This window comes from Paramormyrops kingsleyae, chromosome 23, assembly GCF_048594095.1.
Source record: "Paramormyrops kingsleyae isolate MSU_618 chromosome 23, PKINGS_0.4, whole genome shotgun sequence".
Lineage (NCBI taxonomy): Eukaryota > Metazoa > Chordata > Actinopteri > Osteoglossiformes > Mormyridae > Paramormyrops > Paramormyrops kingsleyae.
This window is the reverse complement of record NC_132819.1, coordinates 11143209-11170658: the sequence shown is the minus strand read 5'-3', so window position 1 is coordinate 11170658 and position 27450 is coordinate 11143209. Positions and strand designations below refer to the sequence as shown.

At 43.5% G+C, this 27450-nt stretch overlaps 1 protein-coding gene across 1 annotated transcript in view; it reads right to left on the bottom strand.

Annotated features, from left to right (window-relative positions):
• Window positions 1–478: 478 nt before the first annotated feature.
• Window positions 479–27450, bottom strand: part of LOC111839753 (R-spondin-2-like) — a 38469-nt gene continuing 11497 nt past the window's right edge. Inside the window, exons 3-6 of the mRNA XM_023803978.2 lie at window positions 22201–22389; window positions 18354–18497; window positions 15820–16008; window positions 479–1463 (exon numbers count right to left, since the gene is read on the bottom strand). Coding sequence (XP_023659746.1) covers window positions 1258–1463; window positions 15820–16008; window positions 18354–18497; window positions 22201–22389 — 728 coding nt within the window. The 3' untranslated portion in view covers window positions 479–1257. The remainder of the gene's footprint in view (window positions 1464–15819; window positions 16009–18353; window positions 18498–22200; window positions 22390–27450) is intronic.

Here is a 27450-nt window from a genome sequence, read left to right as displayed (position 1 = left end):
GTTCTGCATGTTGGAAAAAAAAAAGATGATTTATGTGATACTTTCATAAACTAGCTGGCTGTTTGGGCCTCACGTTTTCAAAGGACACTAGTTACTATGAGTCAAGCTTAAATTGGCCGTGGTATCCATTAAACTTTGGCAACTCGGGGGAATAAATAAATTGAGCTCTGAATCTTAAGCGAGCAAAAAAAGTTCAAACTTATGTGAAAAATGTGCAGAGAAAAACTTTTGAAGTGGAAACTGTAATATATAAGAATAAACACGTGTGGATATATTATACATGATTGCTGAGTAATGGATCCCGGGTTTGCCAATTAGCTAATTTTATATATACATAATTACCAGACCTCATTAGACTCCCATGAAATGCACAATCGCAAGACACCAAACACATTTTCTGGCTAATATTACACACACCTAACTGCATTATTGATTTACTATTAACGACACCAGGAAACACTCAGCGCTGCACTGTAAATACTCAAATGAAATTAGCAGGTCGGCTTTAATAAATAAGATTAGCAGGTCTTTTACAGACTTTATTAGACTGATGCGCTGTTCACCCTTGGTGTGGGTTCCAGCAAAATTAGGCGTTGCTGTACAAGAAAGAATGTTCTAGAAACATTCAAAAAAAAAGAACACAGTTAAAAAAAATAAATAATTCCCAGATACCATACAAATGGTATAAATGTGGCTGCTATGTGTTTGCATATTATAATTTTAATGTTTATACATTCTGAACACAGCGGAAGTACTGAAAAAACTTTTCATTTTTAAGAATATTTAAGCACCTACTCAGCACTTTGTACACAACAGAATTGCCATGCTTAGCCAAAGGACAGAATTTCCACAATGTACATTAACAGCAAAAAGCAGTTTGAAGTAATCATTTTAAGTGCTGAGAAAAAAAAAACATACACTGCAGCCTATGGATGGTTTCTGTATACATTATTCTCAAATGTACATATTATTATAAACATAAGGGCTGTATATGAAACTATCTCCATCAGAAAAAATATGTTTATACAAATGCCCCCATTTCTTGGCTCCATTTCGATCCTTTGGTTTCCTGTATGACATTCTGCACTCCCCCCCTAAGTCGCAGTGCTGGGCTTATCAGGCTTCTTCCTGTCCTCATTTCTGATGGGTTATCAGGCCAGCGCTGTTTCGCCGCAATTCACCTTCTCAGAATCAAGATCACAGAGAGCGATGCCGCCGGATTTGTGCGCCACAGATGGACAGCCGGGGCCCGCGAGGTTACTGGGACAGAGGAGCCTGGCACTGAGGGGCGGCGGCCTTGTCCCAGCTGGCGAATCGGCGGTGACGGGGGCGTGGCCTAGCCGTAGACAGGTGAGCGCTGTGCTGGTCCTGTGCCTGGGCCCGTAGACTCTTCTGTGACTTCCTCTTTGAGTCTCTCCTCGTAGAGGAACTGTCCTGATGTTTGGAACGTTGTTTCCCTGACCCTGAGGGGGCGCAGAGATATACAAGTCTGTTTGGTTAAAGTGAACAGTGAGCTGTTCGGCTTGCCACTACATGCCATGTCACCATGCATCTTTTATTCTATACAAGCTGAAAGTAATATCTCACATAATAAACAGTTATGTCTGTCCATCTTCTTTAACCACTAATCCACCCCAGGGTCGCGGTCAGCCTGGAGACTGTCCTAGGAACCACAGCGCACAAGGCAATGGACTCCCTGGATGGGATGCCAGTCCATGGCAGGGGTACTCACTCACAGACTGGACAATTTAGAGACCCCACTTTACCTAACCGCATGTTTTTGGACTGGAGAAGGTAACTGGAGTATCCAGAAGAAAGCCACACATGTACTGGGGGAACCCCCTGACTCTGTACCACTGTACCATAACAAATATATCTGTTCATTTTCTCCTCTATGTGGATCGGCGTTCATGTGACCCGTGCATGTGACACAAGCAGACAGGCCAACGTGTGGGACACGATGAAGAACCATTCATTGTCTCTCAGGCCGTGCACAACAACAATTTCGATAAGCTTTTGAAGTTTTTAAAGAATAGCTAAGTTTTGCTGCCTTGCGCAGGACAAGCAATTCATTTGTCTCATATTTCCAAGCACTTCAGGTCACGTTGTTCAAAAATTTCAATTCCACCTCCATCAGCTCAGCTTAGACAGGGCCCGCCAGCGCTAATTAATGCCTCTCAAATTCCCGTGGCATACACGCGTGCACAAAAACACGCACACGCGCGCACGTTTCATCCCCCGTTCCTTGGGAAGCTTCCCGTAGAAGACGCAGAACACATGGAGCTGCCCTCTTTCCAAGTCTTGGGCGCGAGGTTAATGAAGTCCAGATGGTGCAGGATTGATGGAGATATAGGTGGGGAGCAACTCCAGTTTCAAAATGGATGAAAGTGGGAGAGAGACGGAAAGACAGCGAGGGAAAGAGTGACTGACAGGCCTCCCTGTGTTCTGTGTCTGCTGAAAGATATTAAATATAGTGAGAGAAGAGAATGGACAATGGAGCTTCTCTGTATGGTAAAATCATAACAGGGCTGGAGGCCTTGCAGCTGGAGAGGTGTTGCTGACATTATCATCTGCTAGAATACTGTGCAAAAAGAGCGTTTTGAGGGCACATTTCAATCTCAGGGTCAGCTCGCCCGCGCCATCGCACTCTCGTGTGTCATTTCACACATGAAAATTAGGAAAAGCTGTGTAAACCGCGGTCAGATCTCTCCATACGCCAGGAGCGTCACGTCCAATTACATCGCTCGTGTATTATCTGGATGGTGTAAAGCAACATTTCACAGCTATAAGGGGAAAAACCCAGCTGAACTTATTTTATAGTGCCATGCAAATAAAACTGCACATATTTCTGATGATGTTGTTTAGTGTGATTTATGAGATGCTGGGCACCGCAGGTATGCCTCCCCACCTGTTTGTGCCAAGTTTTCTAAGGGGCTAAGAACCCCAAAATGTATTAACATGCTGCTGATTTTTTACAGAATATTTTCCCTTCTTACTTTCTCTTCTTCCTACAGTGATGGGTTGTGGAGTCATTTGTTAATTTTAGATACAGTACCTCAGTCAGAACTCAACCCAATGTAGACCCCAATGTCGCCTCAGAAAAACACAGATGCTGGCAAACACATGTAACATCAAGCAAATGGAGGCCTCCTGGATGATATCCTGCGTGTCCGACATGAGCACAGACTTAGAATGAAGGTCCGTTTGTTAGATGCGCCTACTGTTACACAATGACTCAGGGCTGGCTACTGCCACTGCTTATTCCAGACTTAAATGGGTGAGTACTGGAGAAATAAACATCGTAAGGAAATGTCGTTAAAATAAAGAAAACAAGACCTCTGTGGGATAGGAGCATAGGCTGCGTTTGGAGTGTCAATGCTCATTGATATATTCAATCCAATCGGATGTTTTATGTAAGCCCTTCAAAATGGCTCCCTCAGTGTTGTGTGTGTATTTGGTATGTATTTGTTGAGTGTGTATTTGGTATGTATTTGTTGAGTGTGTATTTGGTATGTATTTGTTGAGTGTGTATTTGGTATGTATTTGTTGAGTGTGTATTTGATATGTATTTGTTGAGTGTGTATTTGGTATGTATTTGTTGAGTGTGTATTTGGTATGTATTTGTTGAGTGTGTATTTGGTATGTATTTGTTGAGTGTGTATTTGGTATGTATTTGTTGAGTGTGTATTTGATATGTATTTGTTGAGTGTGTATTTGGTATGTATTTGTTGAGTGTGTATTTGGTATGTATTTGTTGAGTGTGTATTTGGTATGCCACAAAAGCTGGTGTTCAACTGCCGGTTACATTAATCTAACACTGGATATACTTGATCCTTTTTTCATTTTTAGAAAAGCCATGTCTTTACAGTTAAAGTGCAGTAATAACAGTTATTATATAATTTTTCCAAATAGCATGTGGTATGTTTTTACACATTATAGTAGGGAAGTTGGGCGGCTTATTGAACGGGACCATGTGACCAAGGGAGCTCAGAGAATAATTTATTTGGGGATTCCCCTTTCAGGGCGGACTGGACGTCCAAAAGCCTCCTAAATAAATGAGTGTAAAATTTCTGTTTGGCTGGGGAAGTAAATACAAGAAAGACATTGCGAAGACCTCAGAGCCCCAGTCTGGGGTCACAGTCAGACAGCAGGTCCCAGTCATACAGGGAATGAGGAGAAGGTGGAGTGGATCAGCGTGAATGATGACAGTCACTTGACTCACTCTCTTGATGTGGACAGTGTCCCCCCCACTGAGGGGAGATTCTAACTTCCAGGGTGTTACACATCACCATGCCCTGGCTGAGCAGCAGTTTTCAGCTTTGTCTGGAATTTTACAGCTAGATGGCATTCCTCACCAACTCTTGATCATCGCCGCTGCTAAAACGCAACTGGCTTAACGGAGCGCCTCCGCAAAGCCGACACTCACGCCTGTGCTCACTGCTGAGGCAGAGCACTGTGACCTTCTCTGTCCACTACTCATTGTGCAGGCATGCAAATTATTACCAAGTATTTTCTCATTCTACCAACAAATCATTAGATAAGTCCATATTACATAAGCAGGAACACAGTAGGGTCATCGGCAAGTTCAAAGCAAAAGCAGGACTTACTGCCATCTATAAATAATTTATTATACAAAACAGCTGCCCTAGTGTTTTGAGTAAGCGCTGCATTCCAGTGTGTCCTTCACACTGGAAAAAAAGTCTTCAGTTATTTTTATTCCACTGTCTACCCCTTTTTCGCTTCCACTGCTTATTAATATATGGTCACAGTGATCAGAATCCAACCTTATCACAGAGATATCAGTCCATCACCTAGGACACACACAACACATGCTTGGATCAATTCAGTCAAAAATGTCATGTGAGCAAGAGGCTTTGGAAGATGGAGACAGACCGAACATACACGTAGGGCTGGGAGTGGATTTGGACTCACAACGAGACGAGGCGCTTACATTTATGCTTTACGTAAACAAACGCAAATGTTCATTTGTATGTTTACATTTAATTTATTTAGCACACGCTTTTATCCAAAGCGACATACATTTTTTGGAGAAAGCAGGAACAGACTTTGAAGCAACTGGGGGTTAAGGGCCTTGTTCAAGGGCCCAATGGTGAAGCCACTCTGCCAACCCTAGGATTTGATCCAGTGACCTTCCCATCATTCGAACAAACTGGAGGATGACTGGCATGAGGTGCTTTAAGAAAAGCGGGCAGTGTGCTAATCAATGTACTCTCAGTTATTCCATGATGGATACCAGTATTGAGTGTCTGGTGTTTACCATCCAGGGAGTGGTACCTCTCTTCCAGTAAGGCCACTTAGAAAGCAAGTCATGTATCACGTGGGTTCTGCTGTTCCTTGCCAATGATGGACAATATGAGTCAGTAGCTTTGTATTTCTCCATTTGGCTCAGGGCTCTACGATATATTGCCGTATCAATTTCAACTCTTGATGCTACAGAATAAATGTAATCACAACCAGTACTCTACAAGATTAGGCATTTGACTGATGGCCTTAAAATTCATCAGCCGACAGCTGTAGCGTGCAAGAAAAGGCAGCGTTCTGTAAATAGAGAAAGTATTACATCTACAAATCATAACTACAAACATACTATCTTGTTGGAAGTTACATGTGCAGGAGGTCCTGGAGAGCAACTTAATCAGGTCTAATCACTCAGGTCTAAGACAGCATCCCATGTCTGTGGTTTGTGGTTCAGGAAAGAAACGTCAGGAAATTATTAAAGCAGAAAGCGATGAATAAATTAATGTGAGCCTGTCAGATGTAGCGCGTCGGAAGGGGGCTGGACTTTGGCATCTTCTATATTGCTTTGGCGATTGATCACCATCCGAGTGCTTACATTCGCCTAATGAAACACAGATAAGCCTGATTGGTCTGATTCCCTTTTTCAGAGGAGCGGGATGGATATTTTAGGGCTCTGTAGCCTGTCCCTGTGGTGAAGATTTGTCTGACAGAATGTTACTTTAGGCTGACGTCCCTTAAATGTATGAATGATTAAAATTCTTCTTTGATAAAAGTAGATCTTTTTAATATATATTTTTATATATACAGGGCTAGGAAACTTATTGTGTTAATGCACTATTATTTCTTTTGATTTAATTGCATGCAGTACTTTGTTACCCAAATGATTCCCCATAGTATGAGCAAAGATTTTAGAGATAATAGGGACCTATAATATTTCTCCATGGTTCTAAACAATGCAAGAGGTTAGGTTCGGGCAATGCACAGAATCCCAGAATTCAAAGCTAAAATGAAAACATTCAGTTAGTGCCTCAAAGGTTTATTTGTCTTAAAAAATTGCCAGACAAAGGCACACATAAAAATCTAATGTGCAGTATTTGTTTTTTTTTATTGATGGATAATACCTTAAAACCTTTCATGTTATTAAGTGCACTTTCAGTGGTTGTCAGGCTTTCGTTTTTAGAGCCATTTGCCAAATAGTTTTAGATTCTATCACGCGGTTGGAATTAAACAGTGTGTCAATCCGCCAGCTGAGTACCTGCGGTTATATGTGCATATATGTGGTAAATGCCTTTCAATGCCTTTTTGAAAGCGCTGAAATTCAGCTTGCACTTGCATTTTTGTTGGAAATAAATAATCTGCTAATCAGAAGTTTAAGTTAATCCATTAAACAAATATTAAATTAAACAAAGCTATGTTACAATGAAATACAGTATTTGTTTTTTTGTATAGAGCAATTGATATTACCTTAGTTTTTAGATATAGAAATACACACACACACATTTATATATATACAGTATATGTTATGTATATACTTTTTTACATTGATTTATAACCTACACACACACACACACACACACAAGTATATATATATGGGTTATGTATATTGCATGTTACCATGACACAACCTATACACATGTATGTATGTGTGCATGTGGGTTAGTTTATGTTACATTGTGAAGACCAAATGTCCTCCATAATGTAATAAATACCTGTTATTTTGATGTGAATGTCAATGCAATCAAAAAGCAAAAAAAGTCTCATATTTTGTTTGGTTACTTATGGTTAAGGTTAGGGCTGAGTAGGGGTTAAGGTCGTCATGTTGGGATTCATTAGAGTTTTTGCCATAGAAATGAATGGAGAGTCTCCACAAAGATATAATTACAGTACAAACCTGTGTGTGTGTGTGTGTGTGAGTGGGTATACCTTACCCTTATGGGGACACAATGTCCCCACAACATGATGAATACCCATTTTTTCCCCTCAGTTTCCTGGTCTCCATAAGGGAAAACTCAATTTACTGTAATAAAAATCTGTGACTGCAATGAAAAAACTAAAAATGCAAAAACTCCTGCATTTTGCTTGGTTACTTATGGTTATGGTTAGGGCTGTGTAGGGGTTAAGGTTGTCATAGTTAGTGTTTGCATTTTTCCCATAGAAATTAATGAGTGGTCCCCATAAAGATATGTTTACCCAAGTTCTCAGTTGGGCCTGCAGATTGAGGAGCATTTTCCTGATCAAAGCTGAAGATTGCTGGTGCTAGCAGAATCTGATTTCCAGAGACTAGGTTAGTCTTCATTGGGGGCCTCACACATTAATATGATACTTATTCACAGCAACTCTATCTGGGCCTGTCACTCTGACTGGGAGTGCAGCATTTTACTGGGGTACTGGCACTAATTATATTAACATGATTACAAAAGAGCAAGGTTGTGCCAAATTACGCTAAAACTATGCTGCTAAATGTCTGAGGGCTCAAAATAAGTGATCTCTTTATGTATATCACGTTACCCTGACACAACGTAAAACACTTCATTAACACAGTTTGAACACGGAGAGTCTCAGTCAGTCCGCGTGTCCCTGTGGTTCCTCTCAGCGTAACGCCATTAATCCAGAGAGCACTGCCTTTCCCGACAGAAAGAGGCTTATGGAAAGGGATTTAAAAAGACACTGTGCTCATTATGCTTTAAAGTGCTAATATTGGGATTAGAGGGGTCATTATTTTCTCATGCACAGGTTCTCAGATATTAAGCAGGATTTGTTTCTGGCTTTGAAGCCTAATTTTCTGACAGCTTAAAAAAAATAAGACGTAACCGTAAGACGGACTCCTGCAAGAACAGATCCAGGCAAAATCGGTACAAGCGACAACCTACAAATGTCCATTCATTTTCCATAAAAATCACTGTTTCCATTCTACAAATACACAGGGTTGAGAAAGGCACCAACCCCACTGAACCGTTCACCAACAAAAAAAAATAAAAATTATAAACCAAAGTTGGTAATGACAGTAGATGCATAATGCTTAGGAAGCAAAGTTTTGAAATTAACAAATTAGAGAAAAATGGGCATCCTGTACTGTCATTTCATTAGGAGATGCTCTAAAAATAGGCCTTCGTCCTAGCAGAGCTCCATTAAGTCAGCCCCCCACCCCCCACCCCGAACATGGCTGGGAAAGCAGCGCCTGAAAATATATTTTTGTAGAAATGTAATACTGTAGCGAGATATGTGAACTAATCTAATTTAACCTCATTTAAAAGTTCTCTTCATATCTGGACTGAAATGAAGAGTTAATTAATGTTCCAGCTTTAGAATACAGTATATAAAACTTGAGTGTCAACATTAAGCAGTATAAAATATTCTTGCTTACCACTTACTAAAGTACCGTATTCTTAGTAAACATACGGCAAACTAAGTCCACTAGGGGAAGGTTTACGGTAAATATCATTTATTTGCCTACTAACCATCCAAACCATCACTGACTTGCTGAGCTCAATAATCTGAGGCCCTGTTGATGCTTCACAGAAGATGAAGTGGAGACCTTGGGACACAGCACTGCACTTCCTATCTCCAGCTTATCTTGCCATGTTTATTAACATAGTCATGGAAATATTGATGGGCATTAACGAGTAAATTAAGTTCCACATTAGTCTGAGACCCTCTCAAAATTCCAAAGGGGCAACTTAAGGTGGAAAGTTCCGGTCCAGAAAGTAACAAATCCAGACCAAGCTTTTGGTTCAACCAACCAACGGAATACTCTGTGATTGTGACTCTTTATACTCAACTGGCTAGTTGAAACAAAAGCCTGGTCTGGATTTTCACTTTCTGGACTTGAACTTTCCACCTCTGCAGGCAACTGTTGTCAGCTTTTTGTTTAGATACTTAAACCAAAAGAAGGTTCGAAGGGGGCAATTTCAAAGGTCCCCTCAAATCTATGCCCTTAAATGACACCATCACATCACAGAGCTGCAGACAGCATCACTAGCTGCGAGTCTTATACTCTTTGGACCATGACAGCTGGCTGCCATCCAGGGACTTTCTGCCAAAGACGGCACGGGTCTAACGCGCTAAAATGTGTGCACAGCAAAACTCACGACAAGGTTCCATCATTTCGAAGAACTGAACTGGCTACACGTGATGTTTTCTTTTGAAATTTAAAAGACTGATAATTTAAAAAACTGGTCACGTTAATCTGTCTCTTCCCGCACTCACATTCATTTCATGCCACCTTGTAATGTGCCAATGAAGACACCCAGTATGCCCAGTATTAACAAAGGGGGGGGGGGCAATTAACAGATCGATTTTTAGGATCTAAAGCAGGGGTCACCAACCTTTTTGAAACTGAGAGCTACTTCACGGGTACTGAGCCATACGAAGGGCTACCAGTTTGAAAAGCCCTCCTAAACTTAGTGTATAATAAACATGTTTTAAATGCTTTTTTAGATATTGTCATTTTCAAATCTATATAAATGCAAATGTGATTAAAGAAGAATAGCAACAGGATAAAATTAAATTTTAGACGCTGCTCACTGGTGAGTTGTGCTATTTTTAGAACAGGTCCGCGGGCAACTCATATGGTCCTTGGGGGCATCCTGGTGCCCGCGGGCACCATGTTGGTGACCCCTGATCTAAAGTGTCTTTAGATCCTAAAAATTGAATACTGCAGCAGCTAGACAGATGTTATTTGTGGCTTGAGCCTGTAAAAGTGCCCATACATGCCCTGCCATCTTAAAAGCAGCTCGTCTTCATTCTGCTCTGCCTGTCAGCTTATAAAATGTTGACGTCACATCCAGCTCTGTCAGTAAGGGGCTGATTAAGAGGGCCACAGCTACTAGGAAAACCAGCAGTAAGAAAAATAACTAATGATGTGCAATTCCTTACTCCACATCACCACCATACTGTATAAACAAACATTTTTGAAACAAAACCAAACAAAACGATGCTCTGTAAATACAAACATGCCAGGGTCCTATTTATTGAATTAACATTGAACTACAAGGCAATTCTTCATTTTCAATGGATCATTTTATTATTAGAACTAAAAACCATTTATAAGTGGCCAGAGTGGAAAGTAGAACTTAATTGCATTCTGTTCCCAAAATGCAGCAGAACAAAAAAATACAAATTAAAATACAGACATTGCCCAGAAGAGAAGATGATCATACAGAAGATGTAGTAAGTGTTGAAAGCAAACACAGAAAAAGCTCTGTGCCATAGAAGATGGGATCCTCCTTATGTTCATTGTACACCCCCCCCCCCCCCCCCCCCCACCACCAAGACGAGACCATCAGCTGGCTCACAGCCCTCTGAGTTTCGAGGTCCACAGCCCTCGGGTAGCTGTGCAGGATAACTGATGGAAACATCACCACCCTGCAAACTTATCATGCGTGTTCACTGGTGTGACATTTATTCCTTTGTAAGGATACTCAGTGCAGATCTCTGCTGAAACAATTAGAGCATATCATTTCATGTAGACATTTTATAGAGAAAAATAAAAGCTCTACTTGGGGGGGGGGCTGATCCAGTCCCTCAAGTCAATTTGCTTTCAGTGAAATTTTCATAAGAGCAACACATTCCAAGAAATGCTTATAGAGACGTTACGCATGTTTTCACAGCCCAAATGCTGCCACAAACATGCCGAGCCAAGCAGACCAGGCGAAGTGGCTTCTTCTGAAGGGTACAATACCCCCAGATCCCTTAGCCTGTAGGGCTCGCGGTGGACCTTAATGGCCGTGTCCGAGCCCCATTCGTCTTCCATGTCAGCTTGGGATTCCGCAGCTTCGAAGGCATCAAGAGCCTGCTCCCAGGAATGCTTCTCAAGCAAGGAGGGAGGCGGGATTTAAGGGAGTGTTGCCGACAGCCCAAAATTGAATGGCTCATTTTCTAACTCTTAAAAAAAAGCACTACAACAACAAAACAACCAACAACCATATTCGGTTAAGAGCCATCGCTGACATTACTCGTCTAGGGTTGAGCCTGTGATTTTCTCGTCTCCACTAAATCCTCAGGCTTGTTCTCACAGTCAGTCGAGTATTAGCACTGTGGCACTGCGCCAAACACCAGCATCATCCCTCTCCAAGCTGCCTCTCCACCAGACCTCTTGTGGTAGCCAGCGCTATCAGGAGAGCGCTGGGAGGTGTCATGCACTTTCCTTTCTCTTCCCTTTTTGGAACCTGCGTTGGCACGTTACTGGACCGTGAACCACAGATGTACTGCTTGGATGTGTCTGGATCAGTGTTTCCCAATCTGGTCCTTGGGGACCCATAGACAGTACAGGTTTTTGCTCAGGGAGGTGGGAGGGAGCAAAAACGTGGACCGTCTGTGGGTTTCTGAGGACCGGGTTAGGAAACACCGGTCTGGATGAATGGCCTCCTGGCCTGTTATCTTCCTCAGCGCTGCAAAAAACATCATCATGTTTCCTGCTTTGTGTTCTTCTAACAAAAATCAAGAGTAGAATATGTCATTCTCAACAATGAATAATTTTTATACCCATACATCCATCATCCAGACCTCAGGGTTGCAGTGAGTCTGGACCCTATCCGAAGAAACATGGGGCTTGATGCAGGGGACACCCTGTCTGGGGCTCCAGTACATCGTTATATCTACAAAGTATCTTGCATGTTTTGGAAACTGCAGTATGACCTTCTGTTACCTCGGCCATCGGAAAATGAAAAATTTTGAAATGTGAGCCTTTGCAATTAAATTATACAGTGAGTATGCTTCAAGCGATAAACGTCAGAATTTTACAATTCGGGAAAATTTCTCCGACACCGGCACAGGCCACAGGCAAATGCAGGCAAGCAGACGACAGGCCACATTGGATACTGTTGCACTGGATCCCTTACGCAGTGTGCAGGTGCTGCTGCAGCCACACAGTCCAGGGAGGGTGGTAGTCTTTGCAAACAAAAAAAAAAAAAGGGACTTCAGAGCAGACGCAGGCCTGAGCAACCGAAAACATTTATTCTGTAACAGAAAAAAAGAGGGATTGGGGTCCTGTCTACATAGAGACCCTGGGAGCTGCAGTGATGGTCACAAGCCATGACTATGAAACGTGCCACAGCCAGCAGGGAATGTGTCTGAGCGCTTGACAGTTTTAATAAGAGCCAGTGAGGACATCTAGCCAATCACTGCCTTCTTGTTTTGGTAGCTTTTCTTGTGTTGTTTTTGCTGCTCAGAGCGTGTCCCCTTTTATCTTCACCAGATGTCAGAGGAAGCTTCCACTGCGGGCTGTTATACTCGCCGTTTTGCTGAACCCAGCAGGACAGTTTCTGTCCTGAAGCTCTCCAGGCGATATCTACCGGCCTGCTGTCACTCAGCCTGACAGTCTCACGGGATGTGCAGCAGCCTTCGAAGCCTTCTGACTCCAGATGCCAAAACGTCGCGTCGTGGAGCGCATAATGGTACGCTCCGACTCGCGGGGGGAATCCGCTCACCACAAGCTTGGCACGGACGCCCCCGACATCCTGGAAGATGTTGACGACAGAGGGTAACGCGGAGCACCGGAACAATTACAAGACAGTGGTGTGGTTTGAATTATTCCTTCAATAAACAATTACAAGTCGTTACAGGCACCAGTGAAGAACTGTGGTTTAGGGAAGAGCAGTGACCAGAAGACACCAAAATACCTCTTGATATAGAGAAGTAATATGATTTTAAAACACCTTTTCCAGCAGAAAGCAGTCGGTCCTTTCACGCAGCCCTCGGAAGCCCTATGTGTTTTACTGTGCTACGGAGCTAGAGCCTCCACCTAAAATCTACCAATGTGAGGAGTGTTTCATACACTATTTTCATGGTGGCAGAAGAGCCATGACCTCAGTCGGACGGCCAACGAGCAGAAAGGCAACGTGACTAGACCAGAGACGTCTGGAGCTGTTCTCTCACCCCCCACAGGAAACAACGATGGTCTGTTCCAAAGGAGCTCCCAATAATGACCGTGTCGCCTACAGATGATGCTCCATACTTCAAAAGCAGGCAGAAAGATTTCAAGTTCTTGGAGGCATAAGACAGGGCACCAGCATATACACAAATACTCTGGCAAATTCAAACAGTTTTCAAAAAGACAGCTGATCAATAAAACAATATAAACGGTCTGGCCCCATGGAGGTAATGCATTCTTCCTGTCCCCGGGCTTGAATGGGATACATTTTTCACCTGCTGCAGAGCTAATGCGATATTTCAGCCCCTCCTTTCCCTCGACACCCCTAAAGCACCAAGGTGTTGTAGACCATAAAAAAACACATCCAGTTTTACTATTTGACCAACACAGAGAGTGTGACTCTGGTATGCATTTGCAGTTAAAATCACTGACAGATAAGGCCCTAAAATATGACTGCAATTAAATAGGATCTGGAATCATGGAAACTGAGCAGCTGTGTTTGGAAAAAGAACCTGCAGTACATGTGTCTCTCCCAAAAATGTTAAAAAACATAAATAAAACATAACTCATTTTAATAATATAGGCAAGATGTGGCTTTGCCCATATCCTCCTTCCTTCACAATTTACATTAAATATTATATTGATTTTCTTATAATGAATGAAAGGAATTCAACCACACAAAAAATGTAAATATGGCAGCTTCAGCTAACACGGTCTTCAAAAAGCAGGTCTAATTAGCCTGCTACCCTGGGGTACAATCTGAAAGCTGCTTCTGATGGACTTTTCCAGTGAGCTACACGCCCCCGTTGGGACCCGATAAGCATGAGCTCGTTTTCTCAGACAACTGGAGCGTCAGGGGTGGATGTCCGCCTGGCCGGCCAAGGCGTCCAGTGCTCACCCAGGCAAAGACCCATCAGTTACAGATGAACGCTGCCCCAGGAGTCCTTCAGCTGGTGCAATTTGTTTAGGCTTCACAATAGTCTATCTAGGTTCCTGCTCATTGGGTCTTGCTTTCTTTGGAAGATATCGTGTTGCTCGTGCTCCTATGGTACTTACACTTCTAACTGGTAATTCATTGGAAGTTCAGCCATGCTGTTCTCATGCCTGTCTGACTGCTTGACAGCTGTACGTTTGTAATGTGCCCTTTGCCCTTCCATTTCCGTTGCTTTAGGCAAAAGCGTCTGCCAAATAAAATACCATGTTAATTGGTTGTCAACTACGATGTTATTAGCACTCCATAAATGAGATTACCACACCTACGGATTCCGTGCTGGACCATCACCGTTCATCGTTTTGCGCATTTTCACCAAGGCGTCTGCCAAAACAGACATGCACGTAAACGTCCTGTAAGGTCAGTGACGTCTGAAAGGTGCGTCTGACACGAAAAATTTATAGACTATAGTTTTGCAAACGAGGTCGGCTCAGCGTTGGCATGCTGAGCATCAACAGGGTGAGAGCTGAACTTTGCTAAAACCAGAAACCGTTTAACCGTTTAAACATGAGTGCAGGGAATCCGTGACACACCGCATAATCGGAGAGAGCGGAGGCCTCGAGACGTAATGTAGACCAGGGGTGATATGTCTGGGTTTTTATTGAATCCCTGTTCCCAGTGGAGACACCAAACAGGGCACTGGGAGGAAACGATTCAGCTGCATTGTGGGAAAAAGACTCTCCTGGGGACAGGGAATCCCCGCGACGCTACTCGAACGCTTTGACGTCCTTGGGAAATGTTGTGCCTGTTCATCGAAGGGCTACTCAAGAGACAACACAGACCTGTCTGCTCCGTTACGTGGGGATAACTGTGTGCTACCACGAATCTGCAAACAGGAACCACCACAAGGAGTGGAACAGGACAAAACTTTTGGGCTAATACATTAGCAAAACTGGCTAAGCATATTAGCCATGTATTTCCTCCTGTTGATAACTGGTTATTTATATCCAAAAATACAGAAATCACACTATTTAATACTGTTTTTGACAACGTACCCCTAGTATAAGCTGAAGTTAAAGGTGTTAAGGGTTAAGCTAAACAGTGGGACCTGAATACTGAGTTTTAGTACAGTATTTTAAAATACTTTCACTTGTCAAACTTCTAGACGTAGCCATATTTCCAGAGATTAAGAAGGTCTTAAATGTTTTGGGGCATTAATACTGTTATGTGATGTATCACCTGGGATGTAACCCAGCTCTTCCGCGCACTGTACTGAAATCAGCGCTGCACACATACGGTAAGGCCATAATCATAACAGGGCACTAGTGAAATTCCTTATGCACGTGCAAAAAAAAATAACTGGAAGCATGAAGAAATGAAAAACGGGCTGTGAGAAACGTTCCCTATTAAATGACTACTCACAGAAGAGGAGCGCTACACTCAATCTGCACGTACAAATAAACACATACGGCCATACATGTCAAACAAAGAAGTGCATTAATTAAAAGCATATCATTATTAAACCTAAATTAAACTTTATTAGCTAAATTCCAACGTACAAAACTAAATAGACTGAGATTTCCTTTTATATTCTGATGGATCCGACAAATTCAAAACACAATAAAAGTGCCTTTCAACTTAGGTAATGTTTAAATAATGAAGCAGGCTTGTTACAGAGCATGGTAGCCAAATTAAGCTTTTCCTTCTGTCAGGTAGGTCCTCAACGCTGGAAGTCTGGTCCATCCTGCGTCACACTTACCTTTTCGGCAGTGTCGTTTGGGCATTCTGCACCTCCGGGACTCGGCTATGGTGGGGCAGGGTATCGAGTCCCTGGGGGGCTTTTTGACGATGGGCCGGGTGCGGGTCTCCAGGCCCCATTTGAATCCACAGGTTCTGTTCCTCCGGGTGCAAGTGCCCCAGTCGCTCCACGGACCAACCTCACAGCCATCTGTGGCAGAGTCAGCAGGGCGGGAAGGTTACTGCACGGGGCTCAGAGACAACAGCTACGTGTTTGTAATAACCTACATTTACTTTGTTACCGGCACTTAAATAGTAATAGCTTGCAGAGACATAGAGTCTTTTTTGCTAACATGTTGCATGTTGGTCGCTTTAGATATTCAGTCATAGACACTGTAAGTCCTACACTAGACTTACAACAGCATTCATATCAAAATCTTACACAGATTAAAGGCAGTAATGAGCAGGAATCTGGAGGCACTGAGGAGCAGATTAGCTGCTCTCAGATACAATCAGTGTGTAGCTTTAGAATAAAAAGGTCAACGGTTACATTATGGATTGTTATTAATTTCCATGAATGTCAATATTTATGCATTCATGAACACTGAATAAAACCTTAAAATCATCTGTAAATAACGAGGCCTCTTGTTAAAGGTACTTATGCCAGGTGCGACTTGCTCAATTGGAGCTTCTCTGGTGAATTTCCAAATGTGCAAATCTCAAAAATAAGTTTAAGCACCATCAGCCACATAGCTAGCTATGAAGGTAATAAAGATTGTCACTCTGAATTTATTTGTCTTGCCTCAAGGTAAAAGATGTTTGGCTACTGAATTTGTCCTGGTGAATAGGAGTAACGCAGTCTGGTTTCTTCAGGACGCTGAGCTGCATCCTGCTGTCTTGCAGTTGCTAGTTTATCAGGTATTACTTATCAGGTCCTTTGTCTTGCACATACATGCACATTTACTTTCTCTTGCCCTCACAGAAAACAAATTGTCCAGATATGACAATTATATCACAGATATACATTGAACATCAGTGTGCATTGTTCGAGGAAACAATTGCTCAGCGTTTGATGTGAGTTACTTTCTGGATAAACAACAAATGTAGGGTTTATCCATTTCGTATTTCGTAAATTTAGTAATATGTTTTTTTTGTAACTGATACTGCTGTACTTCTGATCATTCTTTTATTTGCACAGTATTAAAAACATTGTTAAATTTTATTTTAAGCTTGATTGTTTTAGGCCTAGTGTTATTTCAGTAGTTGCACCAGTAGTTCTTGAGAGCCCCACCCACTCCTGCATATGCTGTTATTCATCATAACTGAGGGAGTGGAATTTAGAATTTATATAATTTATAATATTGATTACAAACTTACACTTACATTTTCTGGCATATGATAAATGATGTTTATTAACATAAGAACATTTTATGATGACTAAACTTTGATATTGTTTTATTCTTATGCTAACTGGAATGTATTTAAATGCCATACAACATTGGGAAGCTTATTCCAAGCTAAAAATCCATTTGTGTAAAGAAAGGCTTTCTTTTAAACTGCCCCCCCCCCCTACAATTTCCTGTTAATTTCTTATTGATGTTGTTGTTGGCTGTGGGCTAAACTTAAAGGTCCAGCCTCCTCTGTCTCCATTATTACACACAGTTTGTAGGTGAGGTCTTATTCTGGCACCGTAAAGCCTGTGGGTGCCAGTGCTTCCTTTAAGCTCAATAAAAGCATTTTCTTTGCCTTTTGAAGACAAGACACTACCTATGTAAACATCTGCATTTTTCTCAGGTAGTACACTTCCACAATCGAATGTGGAGCATACAATCCTACTTCCGAGTCAATTTCCTCTTGATCAGCTAGTATTTACTTTACTGTCTGTGTTGCTTCACATGAATCACTTAAGCATTGTGTCATGTTTAACTGGTTCTAATCTATTTCCATACAGATTAGAAAAAGTAATGGTCCTGTAACAGAACCCTGCATTACACCACATAATAATGACCCTGCTGGAGGGGAAACATTTTTTATTGACACATTGCTTCCTGTTCAGAAAGCCATTCTATATCCAAATGGTCACATTTTTTATTTAAATGACTAGTTTTAACAGCAGTCTTTAATATGGTGCTTGATTAATCTTTTACTAAGATAAATCTAAATAAATGTAACCAAAAATCATAGCACCACCTGGCAGATAACTAACAGACAGAAATTTTCCATCCAGCGAAACAGAGGAAAAACTCCCTTTTCCAAATCCATACAAATCTCTGAAATGCTATTGCTGAACAAGTGGTCTGGTACTTTGGCCTGAAATCCAGCCTCTGCAATTTACCTGTAATAGAAGCAAGGCTAACTTGTCTGCATTTGGCAGGATATGTTTTACTCCACTTTATGAACTGGCAATGTATTTGCTTTTTTCCAGTCTGCAGAAATCTGCTCCCATCTCTAATGAGTTATGGAATATAACAGCTATATTCAGTGATACAGTTTTTGTGGCTGTCTAAGTTAATAGGGCCTGTTTTCACCTCTGAAACCAGGAACATTTCCCCTTACCGCCACACTCCATGCTGTCCTCCAGAGGGGCTAAACCTGCAGGGCACTCCTCAAAGCACCGGCCTCTGTGCAGGTACTGCCCCGCCCTGCACTTCGTGCAGAAGTCCTTGCTGAAGCAGAACTCACAGTTCTCTAGCCGACACCCTGCAGAAGAAGAAGGCCCTGCTTATCAGCCAGACTTTACATCGGCTTTTCCATCTCTCTACTCCATACATCTGATCGTACATGATGATGTTAATACTGTTTGGGAATCGATCAAAATCTGCAATCTGTGTGGTAAGTTTTAAGGGTGAGAATTAAGTGCTGGAAAAAGACATCGGATCGTCGTTAAACGCAAATCGACGTGAATTTATTAAAGTATTTGATCTGAAGAGAAAAGAAAAAAAACAAAACCCAGAGTTTTTGCTCTGAATAAGAAGCTTAGCTTTATCTTCAAGGATTAAGAACATAAAAAAGCTTAACTAAGCTCACGTTTCTGACGTCCGTAAGGGTTTGATTAATACCGCAGTATATGAGCACCACCCAGCAAAACAGTCAGCTAAAAGTAGGAAAGGAAACATTTTTAAACCTGATTATAAAAAGCAGCAAATCATTCCTGTTGTATTGCATAGGAACATCCTTTCCCGCTTTGGGACTCTCTCATGATGTCTCTGACAGACTAATAAGAATTAATTAGGTTACAGAATGGCAAATGTAAGCAGCATGATGCAACTGAAACCATATGATTCTGTGAGTATCATCAGGAAAACAGACCCTTTGCCTTGCCCAGCGACTGGGGGCATCTGGCTGGCATCCCCCCCCCCCCTTTAAGATCACTTTTTCCCCCTTTGCTGCACACAGCTTTCATGTCGGCGGTCCGCAGTGGCCCCATCGCCGCGTAACCGTGAAGGGCCGGTGGCGACTCGCACCCTCGGCTGCGGTTTGGACGGGCAAGCCGTGCAGGCGATTAGCAAATGACATCACGGGGCAGCCAGCACCATGCTCGCTGGAAACTTCCCCCCCACCCCCCCCAGCACCTGCGTCATCACCCTTTCTTTTTTTTCTCACAGTGAGTCACCCGCAAGCGCACACCAGTTCAAGGAAATCCGCAGGGGCTTCTCTCGCTAATAAGGGGTAATTCACCAAGTTGCTTCCAGAGGGTTGTGCAACATAAATGCTAACCTCGAGCACTGACATACAGCACAGTGAAGTCAGAGGGGAGAAACCGCGCTTCCCTCCCGCCGGGCCGTCTGAAAGGGTCGCTGATGTCACCTGCTGGAGGTTCCGGGCGCCAAGCCTGACGACTGACGTGCGGCTCCAGGGGGCGCCCTGGCTCCGCTCCAGGCCCACGGGCCTCAGATTCGCCCACAATCGTGGACAGACCTGCCCCTTGCTGCGCCCCCGCCTGCAGCGAGGAGAGCCGTAATGTCGCCCCCTAGCTGGGGAACAGTGCCGACGCTCCACAAAGTTTTCTTTTGGCCGCAGTCAAGAGCTGTGATGGCGACTGATGGAATGAGCCTTGGAAACTTGTGCATGGGTGACAGCGAGTCACGTCCGCCCACCTTTCACTAACCCGGGTCCCATCAGCATAAACCCGAGAGCGACTGACAGCCCGCGGTAACCGCAAGCTGCTCAGGGTATCAGAGCCCCATTTCACCCATCATTAGCGCCCATTAGTGTCAGGAAGACAAAGAGCTGAGCTCAGAAAATCTAATCACATGCTGCATAAACATTGCCTGTCCTATGCAAACACCGTAGTTTACAAAGACGATGATCTTTGGTACCGATGTCCGAAGGTGGCGACACTTTTCCTAGGGGTCCCTGACTCCCATTAATATTGTTACATGAATCCCCCGAGTTTGTTCTTTTTTGCTTTCAGATGAAGAATGGCCAGAAAGAGCCTTTGGGGAATAACTGGTGCACCTTCAAAATATCATGTCATAGTTTAAATGGCTAGTGGTTTCAAATTCTGTACCTACCAGCGATTGTTTCTCATGCTAAACTGTAAAATGAATTACGCACAGTAAATAAATACAATAAAATTATTTGTAAACTAATTTGGAACTGTGGTTATAATCAAAATTTGGCTTTATAATTTGCATATATTTGCAAATAAAGCAGGTATATTTGTATGCGTATTTATTTATAGTGTCATTATTGACTATTATTAACTATAAATTAACTTTATCAACACATGATGCAGGAGAATGTTTTAAAAGTCATAAATAAAATCTCATTTTCCCACTCTGGACTAGCATCTAATTTTCACACTCTGGACTAACTCATAAGTTAACTGGCAAACGAGTTGGCAGCTTAATGGTCTTTTTGTCTTTATTGACTGGGCTGTGAAGTCACATCCTGACAGGGATGGATCCAGACGGTGCGGCCCACATGAGCAGGCCTCAAGCAGCACCTGGGGGAATGGGACACCTCGCTCTGGCCCATGGTACCGCTCTTCATCCGCAGCGGAGGGGACACATCCGTTATGCCTTTCAGCTACTGGGGAGCCTGAATCCTGGACCCTGGGTCCTCAGCAATGAAATTTTCATGAGGAATCGTCATATTCTCAAGTTAGGAACCCACAAAATTAATCTCTTCCTACTGAACCACCCATACAAAATTCCCTTTGAACACATTTTGTATTTTAGATATAACAGCTGTTTGCCTGCACAAACTTTCAGAGAATTTGTTTATAAATAATCACGCTCTTACAATCACAGCCGAACAAGACCGAAAGCAGGAATGCTACTGGATGATCTCCAGCCCTGAAAATAATTACGTTTTCTCATTTTGATCATGTTTCTCGAATCGCCTGCTATTACGCAAATGGTAGCGATTTACATTCGGATGTACTGACTTGCGCATATAATTTTTCTGGAAAAGAATGGAATATTCAAATTCCCTCTTAATGGGATTGGGGCAAATCTGGGTCCTTATGTTAAAATAGAGCGATCGCGGGATAATGCAGGGTTTTTGCTGAGACAATGGCTCCATTCACCGTTTTTGCTTGAAAAACGGAGGATATCAAGGGGCAAAGCTGGCAAAATGGAAAGTAAAGAGCTCAGTGTAATTTTTAGCTGTGAAGACATAACAGCTTTGGTGTAGCCCTGGCTAATATACGTTAGCTTTGCGCGGTATGGAAACTACATCCATGGCAACCGTTTTGTCACTGCCGGTCTTTTGCGGCTTTCAAGGGCTGTCTGACTTTCAGAAACCTCCAAATGGAGGGTGGAGAGTGAATCCCCGGGTCGCCGTTTCACATGGACCGTCTGGACCTGTCTGTGCTGTCGGCCCCCTGGTCTGGGGCCCGCTCCCCGGTGTCCTGTTGACTGGACCCTGGTTCCCTAGGAGGCCTCATTTCAGCGTCTGTCAGAATCTTGGCTGTTCCTGGGAAACGGCACTTTTTCATTTCACACGAAAAGCCGCAGCCAATGAACCAGGCCGTCTGCAGACCATAAAGGAGATCATTTCATGCCAGATTTAATGTTAAAAATAAACTAATAAGTGAACAAGGGGCCATGCATTTTACTAATTGGAGTACGCTTTTATTTTTTGTTAAGAATGCATGAAATCTTTTCCCCTCCCTTTTGTTTTTTAGACCAGAACACATTATGCTGAGGGTAGAACTGAATGTGTCTTGAGGTTTTGTCTGTTCCATGTTACAGGGGCACACAAAGCTATGTAGCCCAATTAATTCATTAGAGGGCCTTTCTCCAAGTGTCAGCGATGGAGCGCAGGCCGCGAGGCGCTCCGCAGACACACCAGATACCTTTTGGAAGCGAAAACGATCTAGAGCTACTGAAATCTGCCATGGTGTGTGTGAAAAGCCAAAACGCGTCAACCCTTCCGGCGACCAGAGGAATCTTACTGGAGCAGATGCTGAAGTCCGGCCCACGCAGGCCGTAGAATCCCGGCGGGCAGGCGTGCAGGCACTCGCCATATTGCCGCATGCCCTCGCGGCGCAGGAAGAGGAAGAGCCGCGGCTGGCAGGTCAGGCAGCCGTTGTCATTGGAGCAGAAGGCACAGCCCCTGCAGATGGGGGAGGCGGCATTGCTGGCTGCGGAACAGAGGAGAGCGGCGTTGGTGCATTAGCAAGCGCATTCCTGCATGACATTTTGTGAGCTTTACTTAAAACAGGTATAACTGATACACTGTATTTATGGTGAGTGAAGTTACCCACAGGGCACACGGCTGGGGTACACCCCGGATGGGACGCCAGTCTATCACAGGGCACACGGCTGGGGTACACCCCGGATGGGACGCCAGTCTATCACAGGGCACACGGCTGGGGTACACCCCAGATGGGACGCCAGTCTATCACAGGGCACAAGGCTGGGCTCCACTGTGTGCCCTGTGACAGATTGGCATCACCATTGCAGATAATTTCATGTGTTTGTTGCAGTGTCGTTATTTAATTAACTTCAGCACTGATAATAGCAGAGCTCCACCCTTGAGTGGTAAAGCTGAACCCCACGACACTGACGTTATATAGACACATACAATCAGTCGATGAGATAATTGTGCTGCTCAGATTGTCTCCAAGGACCCGGTGAATAATGACACCTCAGTGATTAAATACAAATTTGTTCACTCTCTTTTCCAGGAAATTTCATTTCGCATAATTCACAGTCAATTTCACCCCGCCCTGTGCAAAGAAGAAAAAAAAAAAACACACACCACACCACACACACACCACACCACACACACACACACACCACACACAGAAACGTGCAGAATGCCATCCAGGATGGGAGGAACATTAACAAAAAACTGAGTAAATTGTAGCACCTTCAGTACTTTGGATCTATCAGTCATGAGCATGATTATGTGGAGGATAAGCAGGGGCTAAGGGTGTAGAATGATCAGAAGAGTAATTGTTTTTTATGGAAGCAATTTTCAGTCGAGAAAAAGAGGAATATTCGGCGTGTCCGGGCTCAGCTCCTCGTCCATCCTCCTTTCATCAGCAGGACAGTGAGGCTCTGTTCAAGCCCAGTGATGCTTGGCTGGCTCTCCCAACGCGTGGAGGCCACTGGCACCTCTCCCCAACCGCACACGCACAGAAGTGTGAATCACGCGCGGGATTCCTTACAGCCGCGTCACCGACCCTCAGCTTGTGATGAATCACTGAGTCATCCGGCTTTACTTGAACCAAAGAGATGTTGGATTATGCCTCAGAAAGAATCACTGTCAGCAAAAATGAATGAAGAAATACTGAATTGAGCATCTTGAAAATTACATAAATTTTTGCAGACATTTCTATACAAAGTGACATACATTTATTTGTGAAAGTTGTGTCGAGGACCAATTCTACTGACCCAGGGATTTGAACCAGTGATCTTCTGATCATAGGTGCAGCATCCTAATCAACTGAGCCACACTACATATTAAAATCCATTAATGGGATCAACAGGAAACTAGATTATTAATTGCTTGGCCTGAGAGTGCCATAGATATTAATAAGGCAGAAAAGGGTCATCTGACCACCCCGAATAGCCACCCATGTCAGACCCACCCCCTCTGAGTTCTGAGAGGACATCACTCCATGACACCCACTAAAAAATGGTTTAAAGAAGACGCTAAAAAACAGTTAACCGTCTATTTAGCTGAACCAGACACCTTCTTGAGGGCCAGCAGACACGCCCGAATGTAAAAGCTGGCCAGTCGGGCAGCATTAAGGCGTGACGCTCAGATTGCATTTCCTCGCAGCCGCCGTATCATGATTCCGCCTCGTGTCCATTTGTTACGCTCGTCTCCGCGGCGCTCCGGCTACTCCCCGCTTCATCTTGTCACAGATGCCTCCGGCAAATCTGCAACAGCAACGCAGAGTACTACAATGCACAATGTCTGGATCGCACGAGTCCCACATCCTGTAATGATCTGTGGAAAAACAGAGAGGATCTACAAAGGGACTAGTAAGGCCTTTTACGCAGCTGCTATTATAAGATTTAGTGTCGGGGTCATGTCTAGGGGAGGAATTCTCAGCAAAGCCACAGGCTAAGCAAGCAAGGGGCACCAATTTGACAATTCACCGGCCTCACTGCAGCTCTCAGCTAACCCACCCAGGCAGAATCCTGGGAGCCAGTGGGACACACTGGAACAGAAAAAACCATCTGCTCCGGCCAAAAAGATTCACGGATGAATCCAGCTTAAGCATCAACGCAGGCCGATCGCTTAAAATAATCATCATGCGAGGCAAACAGTAAAAGTAGAGCAACTGCGAGAATGCAAAGCTGCGAGTGACACTCGTAATTAGCTTTAGCTAGCCTAACCCCGCAGATACATGGCTGCGTCGAGTTTGAGAAACTGTACAAAATAAAACACGCCGACCACCGTGTATCGATTTCATCATGTCTAACATCAAACACTAAATGGCTACACTCTCGCTTCATGCTATAGGGTTGCCTAAAAAAGCTGTAAAACCACAGCGCCGTAACAAGTAAACAAACATCATTATAAAATCTTTATTTTTTCCAAATAACAACTGGAGAGCAAATCAAGAATCTGAATCAAAGGGTCCCGCTTAGAGGGACTTAGTTTCCTTCTGCGGCTCAAGGCCGAAAACCCAATTTGGCCCTGGCGTTTAGGCCTGCGTTGACGTGCGAGCTTGTAGAAGTTAACGAAGTGTCGGTGTGTTGTGACTGATGGCAGCCGGCCTCCAGATTACATAAACTGTCATTCGCACACAAACAATGTTATGCCGCCAATTAAAAAAAGACATCTGGACCATATGGGTACTTTGAGTCGCTTTGCTTAGCTTGACCCAAGTGCATAATTTGCTAATTAACATCAATGCCAGTGTGTAACATGAAAGTCAATGATTACAATTATTCCATCGCAAGGTGTGGGGTTTTTTTTCTCGCTAAAAAATCGCAGCACCTTTTCAGATTTCAAAGCCACTAGACGGAACTGTCTGTCATTGGAGATTAGCTACCAGATGATCAGCCAACTATCAGCACTCCACAGCGTTGACCAGACAAGTACCCTCCCCCACACTGTGTCCGTCGAAAGTCCTCATATGCACCACATCTGAAAATGGCAAGCCCTTCTTTTTATTGGCAAATCCCTACGCATTATTTTGAGTTTATTTTAAATAAGGCTTATGTTTTTTTCCTGTTTCCCTCAAAAAAGAAAACGCAATTAGCAATTTCCTAACATTGTTACAGCATGCGGGGTGAGGTGTGATTTTATGGCTTGTTTTTCATGCTGGCTTGTTGCACATCTTGCCATATCGACTCCTGATGCATAACCCCCACCCCTGTCCCAGTAAGAGAGTCCTTTTTTCCTCAGACACTGCTGGGGGCACCTTTTCCATTCGCTAGGTGAGGGGAGCGAGACAGCGACAAGGCGACCAGCAGCAGGGGAGCCGGGGAGGCAAGCAGGACTGACTCCGCTAGCTATGCGGTGGACGTCTACAGCAGAGCAGCCCCGGGTCACTCTTAATGCCTCGGGCTCATTATGGGTTGTTTCAGGACATCCTCCCATGAGTCACCAACCAATCTTTGACCGTTAAATTGAACCTAAAAGTGAACCACAACAAAATAAGACTATCTGATGTCTCAGTATGACTTTTTTACCCCATGGCTGTACGAGAAACACAACATCCACTCTAATCGCTGGATCGAAGCGTGTTTGTTTAAACTCTGTGAGACATGCATGGGACCATGAGGCAGACAGTGGAAAGATGAAAGAGGCAAAGAGCACAGAGCCCTGAAATGGCCCTTGTTTACCATGAGTTGCTCATACAGTCTCATTCACCTTATTTTCATAAACATCCCCCATTGTTTACAATCATAGAAACACTCCAACTTGTAACATGCTTTGTGAATCTACTCGGTGAGGGAAATAAAGTGCATCAGATTAGGGCGGCTTGAATAGACCCGTGGATCAATGTGCAGCCCCCTTTAAGACTGCAAACGCGGCACAAACAGAGCGCAGGTGGGAAGCTGGTCTTACGTCTTGACCTGCCGTGGTGGAGGAAGTGTCGTCCGTAACAGGGTGTCATCGTCCACTTAGGGATGATAAAACGCAGGAGGTCACATCTCACACCAGATGACAACCGTCGCTGTATCAGGCACGTTCAGATTCTGCAAGTCATATCCGTTTAAATAGGGAGGCCGCTGAACGTATAACCCAGACAACAATGACCATCCACCTCAAAAATGACCCACGCTTTATATAAAGATACGATGGCACCTGACTGAACGATGACAATAGTGAAAAACAGAACAGCTAAGACAGACTACATAGAACATATAACAATGACATTCTGATGTGTTTATTTAATATTATGGGTTCATTCAGGACATCACATTAGGATCAAAATAAAATCATGACAATCACAGAAACTATATCCTTTTACTGTGCTGTCAATATCAACTCCACAGTCGAAGACAAAATTGACTCGGAGAGCATAGTACTTGATAAGGCTGCTTTTGAGAGTTTACATTTCAAATTGGCCGAATTAAAAAAGAAAAATTATATGATTTTATATGATTATTTTCTTCACTTGTACTTCTCAAGATATGTCAGAATTGCAATCAGGAAAGATCTGTTTTATTAGTACAGACACATTAGGCATGCGACCTTCGTAAACATCCTGCATTTGTTGTCTAAGAAAAAAAAAGGCAGTAAAATCAGTGAAATTTGCAGTAGTGTTAATACAACAGGAATGCTGGGAAACATTCAGTTAAAATATGAAAATTGTGTAACGAGCTCCTGCTGTACAGATGTCGTCCGTTTCGGTGGAGCGCTACCCTGAAATCGCTACATTTTCCAATCCATTTGCCACATCAAATGAAAATGGGAAAAATATGTTTGGTAGAGTTTCTCTCGGCCTGCTTGTGGTCCCTTGGGAGGCAGTTGATGAAATGTCAAAACGCACGCTGGTCCCGTCTGCCACGCCGGTGCAGGGCTGCAGGGAGTGTAAATCCTCAAATCGGTCATCCCCACAGAGCGGAAACCGGGGGGCGAATCGCAACTGCGCCGCGGTTCATGTGAGGAAAATGCCGTATCCTGCTTGCAAAGTTCCCCCCCCCCCCCGGAGCGTGAAGTGGCTGGTGCTTATAGACATACACGGGGGACGGGCGATCAAAACAAGAGGAGGATCATATAAACAAAA